The sequence below is a fragment of the Rhinatrema bivittatum genome, chromosome 5 (genome assembly GCF_901001135.1).
Source record: "Rhinatrema bivittatum chromosome 5, aRhiBiv1.1, whole genome shotgun sequence".
Lineage (NCBI taxonomy): Eukaryota > Metazoa > Chordata > Amphibia > Gymnophiona > Rhinatrematidae > Rhinatrema > Rhinatrema bivittatum.
In genome coordinates, this window is record NC_042619.1 from 358024530 (window position 1) to 358038528 (window position 13999).

At 41.9% G+C, this 13999-nt stretch overlaps 1 protein-coding gene across 1 annotated transcript in view; it reads left to right on the plus strand.

The window, feature by feature from the left end:
• The window catches only part of COL4A1 (collagen type IV alpha 1 chain), a 376455-nt gene extending 363447 nt beyond the window's left edge, over window positions 1-13008 (plus strand). Inside the window, exons 50-52 of the mRNA XM_029604713.1 lie at window positions 3223-3337; window positions 10241-10413; window positions 11493-13008. Coding sequence (XP_029460573.1) covers window positions 3223-3337; window positions 10241-10413; window positions 11493-11577 — 373 coding nt within the window. The 3' untranslated portion in view covers window positions 11578-13008. The remainder of the gene's footprint in view (window positions 1-3222; window positions 3338-10240; window positions 10414-11492) is intronic.
• The last annotated feature ends 991 nt before the right edge of the window (window positions 13009-13999 follow it).

The window sequence follows — 13999 nt, forward strand, 5'->3', positions numbered from 1 at the left end:
TATATAGCACTTAGTAATGTTAGTAGTATGTTTATCTCTACTAGGCTACATTAGCATATTTAAAGACATCTCATCCAGCAATATTAAGCATTTTTCTCATAGGCACAGAATGGGAGAAAAGTAATTTGGAAATCAGGCCTTTTGTTTGATATTTAGAAGTCTCACTGGCCCTGAGGCTGGAGAGGCATCTCCTCTGAGATTATCCCATGCTATGACTAGGAGGGGCTACCATATTACTGCGTGGGTTGAATACCACTGTGGAAGTGATAAGTAGAAGTAGTAGTCCCTTCCTTCCTGAGATCAAGCACGTCCCTGTCCTGATTACAGTTGGCATTCATGGACAGTAGACATAAATCCAAGTCTACTGCACTTCAGAATTATGGCCTGACCTGTGGGACCAGTCTAGTACCTGGACTTTAAATAATTTTGCGTTCAGCTTATTAGTTGACGGAATATTCTGTCAAGTCTGAATCCCTTGAGCTATGTCTTTATTTTTGTAATTGCTCACAACATAATTATCTAGTAATATATTAGACGGCAGCAGTTAAGGACCATTTAGTCATCTAGGGGGTCATTTTCGTAGCGTATTGCGCGATAAGCGCAATACGCAATACGCTACGAAATACGCTAGGGGGTCATTTTCGTAGCGTAGCGCAATACGCAATACGCTACGAAATACGCTAGGGGGTCATTTTCGTAGCGTAAGCGTATTGCGCGATAGCTAGCTCAGGGCAGAGTGGGGACAGAGTCGGCCCCGGAAGAGGAGGAGTCGGGGCGGACGCGGCGGAAAGATCACTGGCTGCGAAAAGGTAAGAACCCTTTTCACTACCAGTAGCATGCCCAATAGCACCACCTTATACGATGGTGCTATTGGGTGCGAAAGCCAGCAGCAATTGCACCGCGGAGGTGAGATTGCTGCCGTCTTTCGTAGGCCCGCCCCCCGCTTCGCACCCCCCAGCCCCCCGTTAGCGCCGGGATTCACTATTCTCTTCCTTATCCTTAACCCCCCACCCCCTTTGCTGCACTAAGGATACAGTTCCAGCTATCAATCATAGAAGTGGGATCTCTCTCCTCTCTAGTTGGGAAATGTAGCTACATTAGCCTGCAGGCCATGCTAGGAAGCTTGCCACCTGCTTCCAAATTATATTTAAGATTGTATCAAAGCCTTGCTGCTGTTTCATGTTGGTTGACCTTGGGCGTTTGATGTTTACATATTGTTTGTTTGTTTTTTTTGTTTGCAAGTTGGCGTTATTTTAAACTCTCTTCCTCTTGTTATATATCTACAGACAATAGTTGACCTCAGTGTTTTATTTCATAGTGGCTCCAACTTGAATGGCTTTTTTATCTGTGTGTTGACTGGACCACAACCATTGCATTAATAATCATCCCCATCTCAACGTAATAATGCAGTACAGCTGCTAATTCTGTGATGACATCATCATATTCCTTTTCCTCTATTTCACAGAATGATTTCATAAAGCAAATACAAAATATCAATTTTGTATTAGAGCAAAACATATTGTCTTGCCATTAGAAAACAGTGAATATCACTGGGTGATAATCTTTGGACAATATATCCTCTAGCAGTCACAATTTCTTCCTTCAGGATCAATAAATGTTTACCACAAGATGGAAAATAAGATCTTATATGTAAGATCTGCTTCAGAAACACCATTTCGATCCCTATAATTCTATCAAGGAACTTATGGCACATAGTGGGGTAGATTTTATAAATCTGCGCCCGCGCGTACTTTTGTTCGCGCACCAGGCGCGAACAAGAGTACGCGGGATTTTAATAGATACACGTGTAGCCGCGTGTATCCATTAAAATCCGGGGTCGGCGCGCAGCCTGCCTCCGTTCCCTCCACCCCCCCGCACCTTCCCCTCCCTTCCTCTACCTATCCCACCCCCCCTTACCGTACAAGTTACGCCTGCTCGAAGCAGGCATAACTTGTGCGTGTTGGGCCAGCCGCCGGCACGTCAAGGTCCGGTCCGGGGGCTGGTCCGGAGGCCGCGGCCACGCCCCCAGAATGCTCCCAATGGCACGCCGGCCGCAACACGCCCCCCCGGAACGCCCTCGATGACGCGCCGGCCGTGACACGCCTCCTGACACGCCCCCTCAGGAAAGCCCCGGGACTTACGCGCGCCACCGAGCCTACTCAACATAGGCTCGGCACGCGCAGGGGGTGTTTGGGCCAGGTTTTCGGGGGGTACGCGCGTATCTTACGCGCTTAACCCTTTGAAAATGTGGCCCAATCTGTATAGGCTGTGATTGTTTTCAAAGGACCACACAAATTAGGTTGCTTTAAAAAGTCCCTATATATATATATATATATATATATATATATATATATATATATATATATATATATATATATAGGGATTAATTTTCCCTGATCTTCATACTTTTTGAGTTTTTCTTATCACATCAAATTATCAGCTAGAGGGCAATATTCAAAAGCATGTACATGGGTAAAACAATGTTTTTACCTGCAGAAATAGCTTTTTTAAAAATTGCCTCCTTGATACATGTTCAAGTTTATGTGCGTACTGCTTGTTCGCGTGTAAGCTTACCCAGACTGATTGGCGGCATTTCCAGGGATGGAGTTGTGGAGAGGTTTGGACTTGGGTATATGCTTTTGTATTTTATATATATATATATATATATATATATATATATATATAAATTTTTATTGTACGCTTAAACATTTTTTGATAGATACACACCTACATATAACTCTCTTTTTTTGGCATATCCTGGCCTGTTTCAGGGGGATTTCTTTTAAGTCAAAATACTGAGTTCATCTAATGTAGGTGTGAGAGCTTCTTTTAAATGCACGGAGTCAGGTTTCTTGATGCTGTCTGAGCTATATTCATTTTGTGATTTATTCGCTAGATGGTTTACTTGTGCCTTAATTTGTGGACAAACTTTAAAGGAATGACAAAAACAAAAAAGATCTCATAGGCCTCCTCTTCAAATGTGATAATCACATCCAAAGAAGAGACCTTGAAAGATCTGTAAAGTTCAGATACAAGAGCGTTTGTGTTAATTCTTTAGTAAGTATCACAGCCTACGAAGATTCCAGGTGTTTTATGAGACTAGTATGGCTACTGGAACGCTACACCTCAAATACAGAAACATCTTTCCTTAAAAAAAAAAAAATTGTTCTATGTGTGATATTAGTTCATAGAATACTGAACCACTGTACTCTGTTTTTCCAGATGTTCAGTTTGTGAAGCTCCTGCTATGGTGATAGCAGTTCACAGCCAAACAATTCAAATACCACAATGCCCGGATGGATGGATATCTCTTTGGATTGGTTACTCATTTGTTATGGTAGGTATCCCCATTTAGAACCTAGATAGTAAAATTATTCATCATGTTTGTGAGATTCCAAAATATAGACTCCTTGTTGAAAGAGAATGGGTAAGAGGAATCGTCCATGTCATGATCATGTAATGTTTAATGGCAATTAGTTTAAAATGTAATATTGATTATGTAGTAGGGATGTGAATTGTTTATCTGTGCCACTGGCCGGCCCCGTCACATGGTAGGAGCACTGGATGGCCCGCGCCCTTTCTTCCCGTTCCCCCCCCCCCCCCCCCCCCCATAACGATAAGAGAACCCATGAAATTAATTGTGGGGTTTCCTATCGCTATCGGGGACCCCCTGATATCTGACGAGATTGAAAATATGTATGTGACATGTATGTAGCATCTAGTGGCCAACTTTAAGACCTCCGGGGATGTGGTACAAATGCTGACTGCATTAGCTTGTCATCAGAACAGATAATGGTCATTGCATTTAACACTTGTGGCCGACCGTTTGGTTAGCCAATAGATGGTCCTGGGTCCCTTACCATTAGGACTAATAACAGCTTAGTGGGGGTTTTCCATTCCTTTTCAGTCTCTCCAGTGAGCTGATTGTGATTGGCTATCCCAAGAGTGAGGAGCTATTTTTCCTTTCACCCTGCTGAGTTTGTGCCTATTAACCCAATTTGATATTTTTCCTGCATTCAGAGTAGGTTCCTCATCAGTCCACTCCTGAGAGGGTCTGCCTCACTTTTGGAAGAGAGATTTTTGGAGTCTTTGAATTGGATTTTGAATTAATTTTCTCATTCTGGGGCGCACCCAGTACAATGGGAGAGGGACAAGCCCCGCTCCTGAGGGCAGTGGCTGCAGACCTGTGAGCTACCCCTCTACACCCTAGAGGAAGCAAAGCAGTGACAGAACTACCCAGTGTGGGACATGTTCACCCTCACTTAGAGCATACAAGAACCCAAGAACATCTGGATTACAGTGAGCTCTGTAGAGTAAGACCTGTGATGCGGAGACACATGCACTCTCAAGCGACACCTGTACAAAATGCTTTCTCTGTATTAGATAATGAAGAAGCTCTTGTGATACCTGAGCTAAAAGATTCCAATTTATCCCTATCAGTTAAAAAGCAGAATGAAAATAAAAACAAAAAACATACTTTCAAATGTTTGTATGCTAATGCCAGAAGTCTAAGTAAGATGGGAGAATTAGAATGTATAGCAGTGAATGATGACAGACTTAATTGGCATCTCAGAGACATGGTAGAAGGAGGATAACCAATGGAACAGTGCTATACCGGGGTACAAATTATATCGCAACGACAGAGAAGAGCATCTGGGAGGCGGTGTGGCGCTTTATGTCCGGGATGGTATAGAATCCAACAGGATAAACATCCTGCATGAGACTAAATGCACAATCAAATCTTTATGGGTAGAAATTCCTTGTATGTTGGGAAAGAGTATAGTGATAGGAGTATACTACCATCCACCTGGAAGATTATGAGCACAAATGCTCGTAATCTGGGCAATAAAATCTCAGACCTGCAAGCCCTAATGGTGGAGGCGGAAATGGGCATTGTTGCTGTCATGAAGACATGGTTAACAGAATCTCATGATTGGGATATGGCCATACTGGGCTATAACTTGTTAAGGAAGGTCAGAGAGGAAAGGAAAGGGGTGGAGTGGCTCTTTATGACAAAAACAATATCCAAGCAACTGAGCTGCAAGGAAGATGGGGTAAAGAAGAAGCATTATGGGCCGTCCAAAAAAAGATGGTGTGTCCATTTTTACTGGCGTGGTTTACAGGCCTCCAAATCAAATGGAAGAACTAGACAGAGATCTGGTTGAAGACATCCAAAAGGTGGGAAAGAAGGGAGAAGTGATTGTTGGAGATTTTAATCTTCTGGAAATAGACTGGAGAATCTCTTCTTCCAGAAGTAGAGAGATAGTGGATGCCCTGCAAGGGGTGCTTTTCAAAAAAAATAGTAATGGAACCCACAAGGGAAGGAGCTGTACTTGATTTAGTGCTCCTTGTTGAAAGGAATAATGCCTCTAATATCCAGATGGGTGCCCACTTCAGCACCAGTGATCATCAAACGGTATAGTTTGATATTGCAAATAGGATACGGAGAAGTCATATGAAGACCCGGATTTTGCATTTCAAAAATACGGACTTTGTTCAAATGGGGAAGTACCTGGAGGGAGAACTAGAAGACTGGGAGAAAATAAGAGAAGTGGAACAAAGTGAGCCAAACTAAAAGGAGCAATTACAAAGGCAACTAATCTATATGTTAAAGAAAGTAAACAACAGTAAAAGAAATAAGAAACCGATCTGGTTCTCAAAGGAGGTGGCTGATAAAATAAAAGCAAAAAGAACAGCATTCAAGAAATATAAAGGATCCTAAAGGAAGGAACACAAGGAAGAATATCTGGTGAAACTGAGGAAGGTGAAGAAAGTAATCAAGAAAGCAAAAAGTCAAGTGGATTACCAAAGAGATAAAGCGAAGTGACAAAATATTTTTCAGATACATCAGAGAAAAGAGAAAGGTCCGAAGTAGTATAGTGAAATTGAAAGGTGAAAAGGATCAATGTGTGGAGAGAGACTAAGAAATGGCAGAAATATTAAATACTTCAGTTCGGTTTTCACTAAAGAAGACCCTCAGTAGTTAACAAGAAAATGGAGGGGGGTAGAATAGAAGAAGCTCAGTTTACAGTTTATGGGAAGAGCTAGGAAAACTGAAAGTGGACAAAGCTATGGGGCCTGATGAGGTTCATCCCAGGATACTGAGGGAGCTCAGTTAAGTGCTGATGGTTCCACCGCACGACCTTTTCAATAGATCCCTGAAAACTGGCACGGTGCCAAGTGATTGGAGAAGAGTGGTGGTGGCCCCACTTCACAAGAGTGGGAGCAGAGGGGAGACTGAAACAGACGGTTGACATTTTGAAAATTGCTCGCATTAAAGCACCGTAGATTTACTTTCTGTCCCCCTTCCAATCATTAATTCAAATTTGATCATAATACGATCACTATTGATAAGTGGCCCCACCACTGTTACCTCTCTCACCAAATCTTGTGCTCCACTGAGAATTAGATCTAAAATTGCTCCCTCTCTGATCAGTTCTTGTTATTTATTCCATCTAGGAACTTTATCTCTCTAGCTTGTCCTGGTGTTACATTTACCCAGTCAATATTGGGGTAATTGAAATCTCCCACTATTATGCACTACCAATTTGGGTAGCTTCCCTAATTTCTCTTGGCATTTCACTGTTAATCTCATCATTTTGGCCAGGTGGATGATAGTATACTCCTATCGCTATACTCTTCCCCAACACACAGGGGATTTCTACCATTTTCGATTGTGCATTTAGTCTCTTGCAGGATCTTTATCCTGTTGGACTGTATGCCATCCCGGATATAAAGCGCCACCCTGCCACTAAGTTGCTCCTCTCTCTCATTGCAATATAATTTGCATCCTGTTATAGCACTGTCTCATTGGTTATCCTCTTTCCACTATGTCTCTGAAATGCCAATTACACCTAAGGGCCTTATTTTCTAAGGCTATCGCAGGCTTGCGCTAAGAGCGCAAACCTGCGATAGCTAGCGAAGGTAGTGCACGCCTGCGCTACCTACATTGGGGCGGAGTCGGCCTCGGAAGAGGAGTCGTCGGGGCGTCACCGGGGCCGAATCTGCGACGAAGGCGCGGACAGCGAAAAGGTAAGGGTCTTTTCGCTGCCTATTTCACGCCCAATAACTACACCTTCTATGGTGGAGTTATTGGGCGCGATGCTGGCAGGGGCGCACCACAGAGGTGCGATCACTGCCGGCTACAGCAGGACTGCCCCCCCTCCCGTTTCGGCCCCCCACCCCTCATTACCGCATTTTTCTAAAGTATCGCAGGCCTGCGATACTTTAGAAAATGAGGATCTAAGTCATCATTTACTGCTATACACTAATTCTCCTATCTTAGACTTCTGGTATTAGCATGCAAACATTTCAAATTTTGGGGGTTTTTTGTATTAGCATTCTGCTTTTCAGTTGATAGGGATAAATTGGAATCTTTTAACTCAGGTGACTATTTATAGGCACTTGGACCACTTTATTTATTATGGGAACTTCTCTGTTGGGATGCACCAACTCTAATGCTTCATTAGTATTCTTTGAAGATAGCTCCATCTGAACCATGTGCTGCTGAGCAACATGGCTTTCCGCTTTGATTTCGTTTAAAAGCTGCTCTATCTCCTTTTTAAAGGTTAGCGCAGGCAATTTGGTTCCACCCTGGTTAAGGTGGAGTCCATCCCTTCGGAAAAGACTCCCCCTTCCCCAAAAGGTTGCCCAGTTCCTTACAAAACTGAATCCTTCTTCCTTGCACCATTGTCTCATCCACACATTGAGACTACAGAGCTCTACCTTTCTCAAAGGCCCTGCCTGCACATGGAACAGCGAATATTTCAGAGAATGCTACTCTGGAGATTCTGGATTTCAGTTTTCTTCCTAAGAGCTTAAATTTGGCTTCCAGAACCTCCCTCCCACATTTTCCTATGTCATTGGTACCCACATGTACCACTAGAGCTGTCTCCTCCCCAGCACTATGTATAATCCTATCTAGGTATGCATGAGGTCCACCACCTTCGCACCAGGTAGGCATTTTACCAGGCGATCCTAATGCCCACCAGCCATCCAACTGCTGCATTCCTAATAATCAAATCACCAACTATGATGGCCGACTTAACCCTTCCCTCCTGGGCAGTAGCCCTGGGAGACACATCTTTGTGCAACACTTGATGCAAAAAAAATGGAAGCCTGCTCTTGGTGCTGGACTGCTGCTTTCATCTTAATTTTGTTCAGTTCTTAGTTATGTTTAGGCTGCTATGGGAGTAGGAATGCATACAATTAAGGTCCTTTAAATTTACTAGTGTGTTCACTATTTATCTGGTAGTGACTTACAGGGGGATGATTAAACTCTTGATAAGACCTGGGGCAATATTTAGTTTAAATTAAAAGGATGATTAATTCTTTTTTTTAATGTAGAAGTGCCACCTGCCTGTAAATCAAAGGATGAGCTAGATGTGGGCGGAGAAGCTTGGGAGCGAGGGAAAGACAAACACACAAACTCCTGGTGGTTTTTTTTGCCTTTCCTCTGACCAGCTATTTAATACAGACACACAAACACACTAAAGAATATATCCCAATAGTTTACCTCTCCTCAAAACTTTTATGTTCTAAAATTTCCCTAAGTAGTACTTACCAATTCTCTTCAACCACCAGCAAGGTGATCCTCTCCTCTCAGAAGCAGGTGTTGTACACATTTTGTATGTTTACCATTTTGGAAATACTTACTCACCAGTTTGCTGATACCTCCACCAGTTCACCCAGTCTTCCTCCAGTTCACATAGACCCTCTAGCACTTTACTCTGAACTCCCGCCATTTCACCCAGACATTCCACCCAATAACTGCAGACAACAGACAAAGTCCTATTTCACTTGCATGAGACAATTAGTAGATGTAAAAATGTACAAATAAGTTCAGTAATGTATATGTGGATATCTTACAAAACAACTACCAAGTGTACTTCTGAACCGCGCCCTTGAACACTCCTAGACCACCCTTTTTTTCCCCTGGTAAAATGTACATGCAAAATGGAAAATATGCACATACTCTTGTTTATAAAATTGCATATCTGAGCGTATATGCTATTTATATGCACAAAACCTCTTTGAAAATGTAATGCTAAGGTACCTATGTTCTCTTAGGGGCAGATTTTCAAAGGGGTCCACGCGTAGGTTACGCGTGTACACCCCGAAAACCTACCCCAAACCCCCCCCCCCCCAGCGCATGCCGAGCCTATCTTGCATAGGCTGCCGGCGCGCGCAAAGCCCCGGGACGCGTGCAAGTCCAGGGACTTTCCTGGGGGGGGGGGGCGTGTCGCGGCCGGCGCTTCATCGGGGGCATGTCGCGGCTGGCGCGTCATTCGGGGGCGGGGGCCGTGGGCGTGGTTCCAGCCCGGGGGCGTTTCGGGGGCGTGGCCGAGGCCTCCGAAACAGCTCCCGGGCTGGGGAATCGCGTGACTTACACCTGCCTCTGGCAGGTGTAACTTTTAAAACAAAGGTAGGGGGCGTTTAGAGCAGCCTTGGAGGGAAAGGAGGCAGGCTGCGCGGCTCGGCGCGCGCAGGCTGCCGATTTTGGACAGTATCTATTGATTTCTGCGTATCTATCTATTGAAACCCTGCGTACTTTTGTTTGCGCCTGGTGCGAGAACAAAAGTACGCGCGCGCGCTTTTTTTTAATAAAATCTAGCCCTTAATTTTCAAATCTGGTTTATGCAGAGGCTGTTATAAACTAGCCACTCAGTTGGTTGAAATTTAAATAGGTAATGCAGCAAACTTCACCAGTGTGGTCCATAAGGTTTTCCCTGTGGCACTGGAGCATCACAGTTGAGTTTCTCATTGACAGTTCCCACCTCCATTTTAAATCATTTTCTAAGTGTGGTCTGACTCCCTCTTCATTCCCAGGAAGTAAAACATGTCCTGGTAATAATAAAAACGTTACTGTATTTGCTCACGTATGATTTCTGTGATTATTCATCATGCTATTTATGGTTGAGTAGAGAGCGGTGTAACTAACTCGGGTCATGACAGTAAGACCAGCAGTGCTGACTGAAAACCAGCAGAACATGGCAGGTGCACATTAGAAATCGTAATTAATTAATTTTGTTTAGTGTAAATAGAGACCCGCTACTGTTATCACGGAAGCGTTGGCGTGACTGTTCCACCAGCTGCAGGAGAGCCCATGGGAACTCTGGTCAGCTGCTAATAGGTTTTTTTTACATGTAAGAAGCCACAGTGATGATAAAAGATGACTCTAAAGAATATCGGAATGTAACTCAATTTCCTGAACTCAAATTTTCTTCTTCTTTCTTTTCAGCAAACCAGCGCCGGAGCTGAGGGCTCCGGACAGGCTCTCGCCTCGCCGGGATCCTGCCTGGAGGAATTCCGCAGCGTCCCATTCATTGAATGTCACGGCCGAGGGACTTGCAATTACTATGCAAATGCCTACAGCTTCTGGCTCGCCACTATAGACAGAAATGAGATGTTCAAGTGAGTGCTGGGTGGAAAATGTTTCGCCTTTATACAGAGAGTCATTATTGAAAGCCTAACAAATGTCTGACTATCAGAGAAAATCAATTTTGTGTTCCGGAAAATGTTTGTGCTGCCCTTAAGGTCGCTGTCCACATAAGGTTAGGTACTTGAGGAAAGAAATGTAATAATTTAATATGCAGAAGGTTAAACAAAGACCAACAAAGTGTGCACATACCCAGATTTATCCGGTTATACTCACTACCAGCTGCTCTGCTGTTGGTGAAAATGTGAGCTCCATGTTTAAAGGTCAAATCAGTATTTATACAACAGAAAAAAGGTCAAATCAGTATTTATACCAACACTAGGATCAAAATTGCAGCTTTTCTGACTTTGTAACCTATTTCTATCCAATTCTCTGTGGAATGGCTGATAGACAGCTTATACCAAATTAGCGTTGCCGTTTCATTTCCCAGATCATCTGGTTTTTTTTTTTTGCCTGTTCTTCTCTATATCTAAGAATAAAAACATGCAGCGAAAACAAACAGCAATTGTTTAAAAATGCATTTAGAGCAAAGTATAGGCAGCTTTTATAACGTCTGAAAGCTTTACAAGTTTTTAACACCCCATTTTGGGGTTTTTTTTTTTTTACCACTAGCTCTTGTCTTCTAGTAACTGCAACATGAGATTAAGGATTTTGTTAACGCTGTTTACTTGCCCCTGATAAACATAAAACATCCCAATTTCTGACAGATACCCAGACTGGGCACTGAGTCTTTTTGGATTACAATCTTACTGATCCCCAAAACTTAGCCTTTCTGCACTCTATATCTATGCAAATATGTATAATTATTGATATGAATGTGTATATATACATCTGTATATGTGTGTGTGTGTACATAATATAAATATGCCTGTATGAATGTGTATTTTTTTTTTGTTTTCTACGGGATCTCCAATTACATACTTTAATTATCTCTAGTGCAGAACAGCATGCAGCATATACTAAAGCTGCACTGCCCTTGTCAGTGCCAGAAAGAGCAATTATTGGCTGCCACTTTGCAAGCCTCTGTTTATTTTTCTGCTTGTTGCTTTTCCAGGAAACCCGTTCCTTCTACTCTGAAAGCCGGGGACCTGCGCACACACGTCGGCCGATGTCAAGTCTGTATGAGAAGGACACTGTGACTTCCGAACCTTTAACTAAACTCCACAATATGGTGCTATCCATGTAACATCCATGAAGTCTACAAGTAGTATATCCCGTGTACCTCACTGTCATACAATACCAAAAAAAAACCCAAAAAAAAGTAAAAATATGTATGTGCGCTATTGGAACTTGCATAACTAACATCTTATCCTTTTTACTGGTCCTGTACACGTTGGCAAAAAGAGACAACCAAGATAAGCTGCTAACGTTGACGTACCAGATGGCGCTTTTGAAGCAAATGAAATTACAATTGCATATGTAAACGAATGCACTGATAATCTAATAAAGAAAAGAACTCATTTAAAAGTTCCTAAGGTGCTAGGAGGGATTGTGGTGCCTTTCCATGTTGTTTGACTCTCCTTTTCTCCTTTTTGTATTATAATTTTTTCGATTCATGTTGCCATTGTCTAGCTGTCGCAAAGCTGCAGGTTATATTTTTTTTTTTTTTGTATGTACGTATTGTGCCTGTACAAATAGTACTAATGTAAAGATAGAGCTTGGGGAGGGGGAGGTTACAAAGTAAGGCGAAAATACCACATTCATGTGGAGAAAACTCACATTTTCCTGCTACCTGTGGTACTATGTATCATCGTAATGAAGCACAAACCTTACATTTCCAAGCAATAGAGATGACCCTGTGGATGGATAAATAAAAATATATATATTTAGTAATTTATATAGATGTTAACACTTTAATGATGGAATCAAGATTTGGGTCTTATGGATACTTCTGCAAAAAAAAAAATGTACACTTTAATTTTCTTTGCCTATAATTTGGTGTCGGGTTGCCAACCGGCTGCATTTTCTTGTCAGGACAGGCTGATCCCGTCCCACTCTTACTCCACCCCCCCCGCCACTGCTTCCCTTAAGGAAATCAAAACTACAAGTCCATGCATGCAATGGGGTAAACCACTGGGATCAACCAGTCCTGACCAAAAAAAAAAAAAAAGAAAATTGGAGCCAGTTGGCCTTGTTACGCCAAGACACGAAACTGGTGGCCAAATCTAAATGTGAAAAACCTGCTTTTTCTAAGTTTGGAATTTCCTAATTTTATATGGTCCAGAAATAAAATCCCAAACCATGGTTATTTGAAATGGAATGTGGTTTTGACCTAGAAAATGCAATTTGAGGCTACTGCTTTTATTGTCTATTTAATACCTTCAGGGTTTTAAATACTAAACACACACTGAATGACTTGATTCTACAAACTGTAAAGGCCTGGGCTTTGTTTATATTCTTCTTGCATTCTACAAACTGCTCTACAGAATAGCTAGGCTCCATGTGTTTAATCATGCATAGACCTAAATTTGACAAGCTAAAGAACATTAAGGCCTTTTATATAATTTTATCAATTTGTATATCTTACAAATTCCATTTTGTAATAAAACTATGTTTCATTTTTTTCTGGATTTTGTTGGGTGTTTTGATTCAGAAACTCTTCATTTTAAAATTTCTGCGTGCAACTTTAATAAATGCATAAGGCTAATGAAAGGACAGATAATTATACTCTTTGTTACCTTCAGATATTTCTGAGGGGAAAAGGTCATCAGGGTCTTTTAATAAGGCAGTTGATAAGGGGGAGTTATTCTGGAGGACAGGCTCCAGCGTAGAATCATTAGAGTATAAATAGTTAATTTGAGCCAAGCAAAGTTCAACATGTTAAACTACATCGTTAACTTTCTACCAGTCTACTGAACATCTACCATAAAACTCAAATGTGGGTTGTACTATACAATAAAGAAAAACATTTGGATGTATGGACATTTTAGATATGAAGTGCTTGAACATAACTTTTCTAATGATTGTAAAAAAAATATAAAGAATCACACAAGTCATGTTACTATTCACATTGGTTATTAAATATATTATATGTCTATTTATGACATTTCAACAGTAGCCCAATATGTAAATGTGTTAAGAACAGAAGGTCTGATTCAAACTTTCAAGGCTGGTGCATGTTTTTTTTGCAATTGTGGATATTTTAGATGCCAGAAAAAAAGTGATGTAGGCTTGATGGAGTCGGTCCAGATGGCCGCCACTAAAATGGTTCAGCGATCTATATAGAGCATATGTGGACAGACTTAAAGATCTAAACATGTATACCTGGAGAAAAATAAGGAAAGGGGGAGATATGATAGAGACATTTAAATACCTCCTACGAATAAAGGGTAGATTTTAAAAGGGCTATGCATGCACCCAATAACGCGCGTATCTCTCAGCGCACAAAACTACGTGCTATTTTATAACTGATGTGTGTAGGTTATAAAAAAAAAAAAACCAACTCTTCACGTGCATATCTTATGCATGCTAGTTTGTTGCGGCTCCTAGTTGGGTGCAAGAGCCTGGGAGGGAGAAAGAGAGAGAGAAAATCTCTTTATAAGGCTCAGTCTGATATTCTAT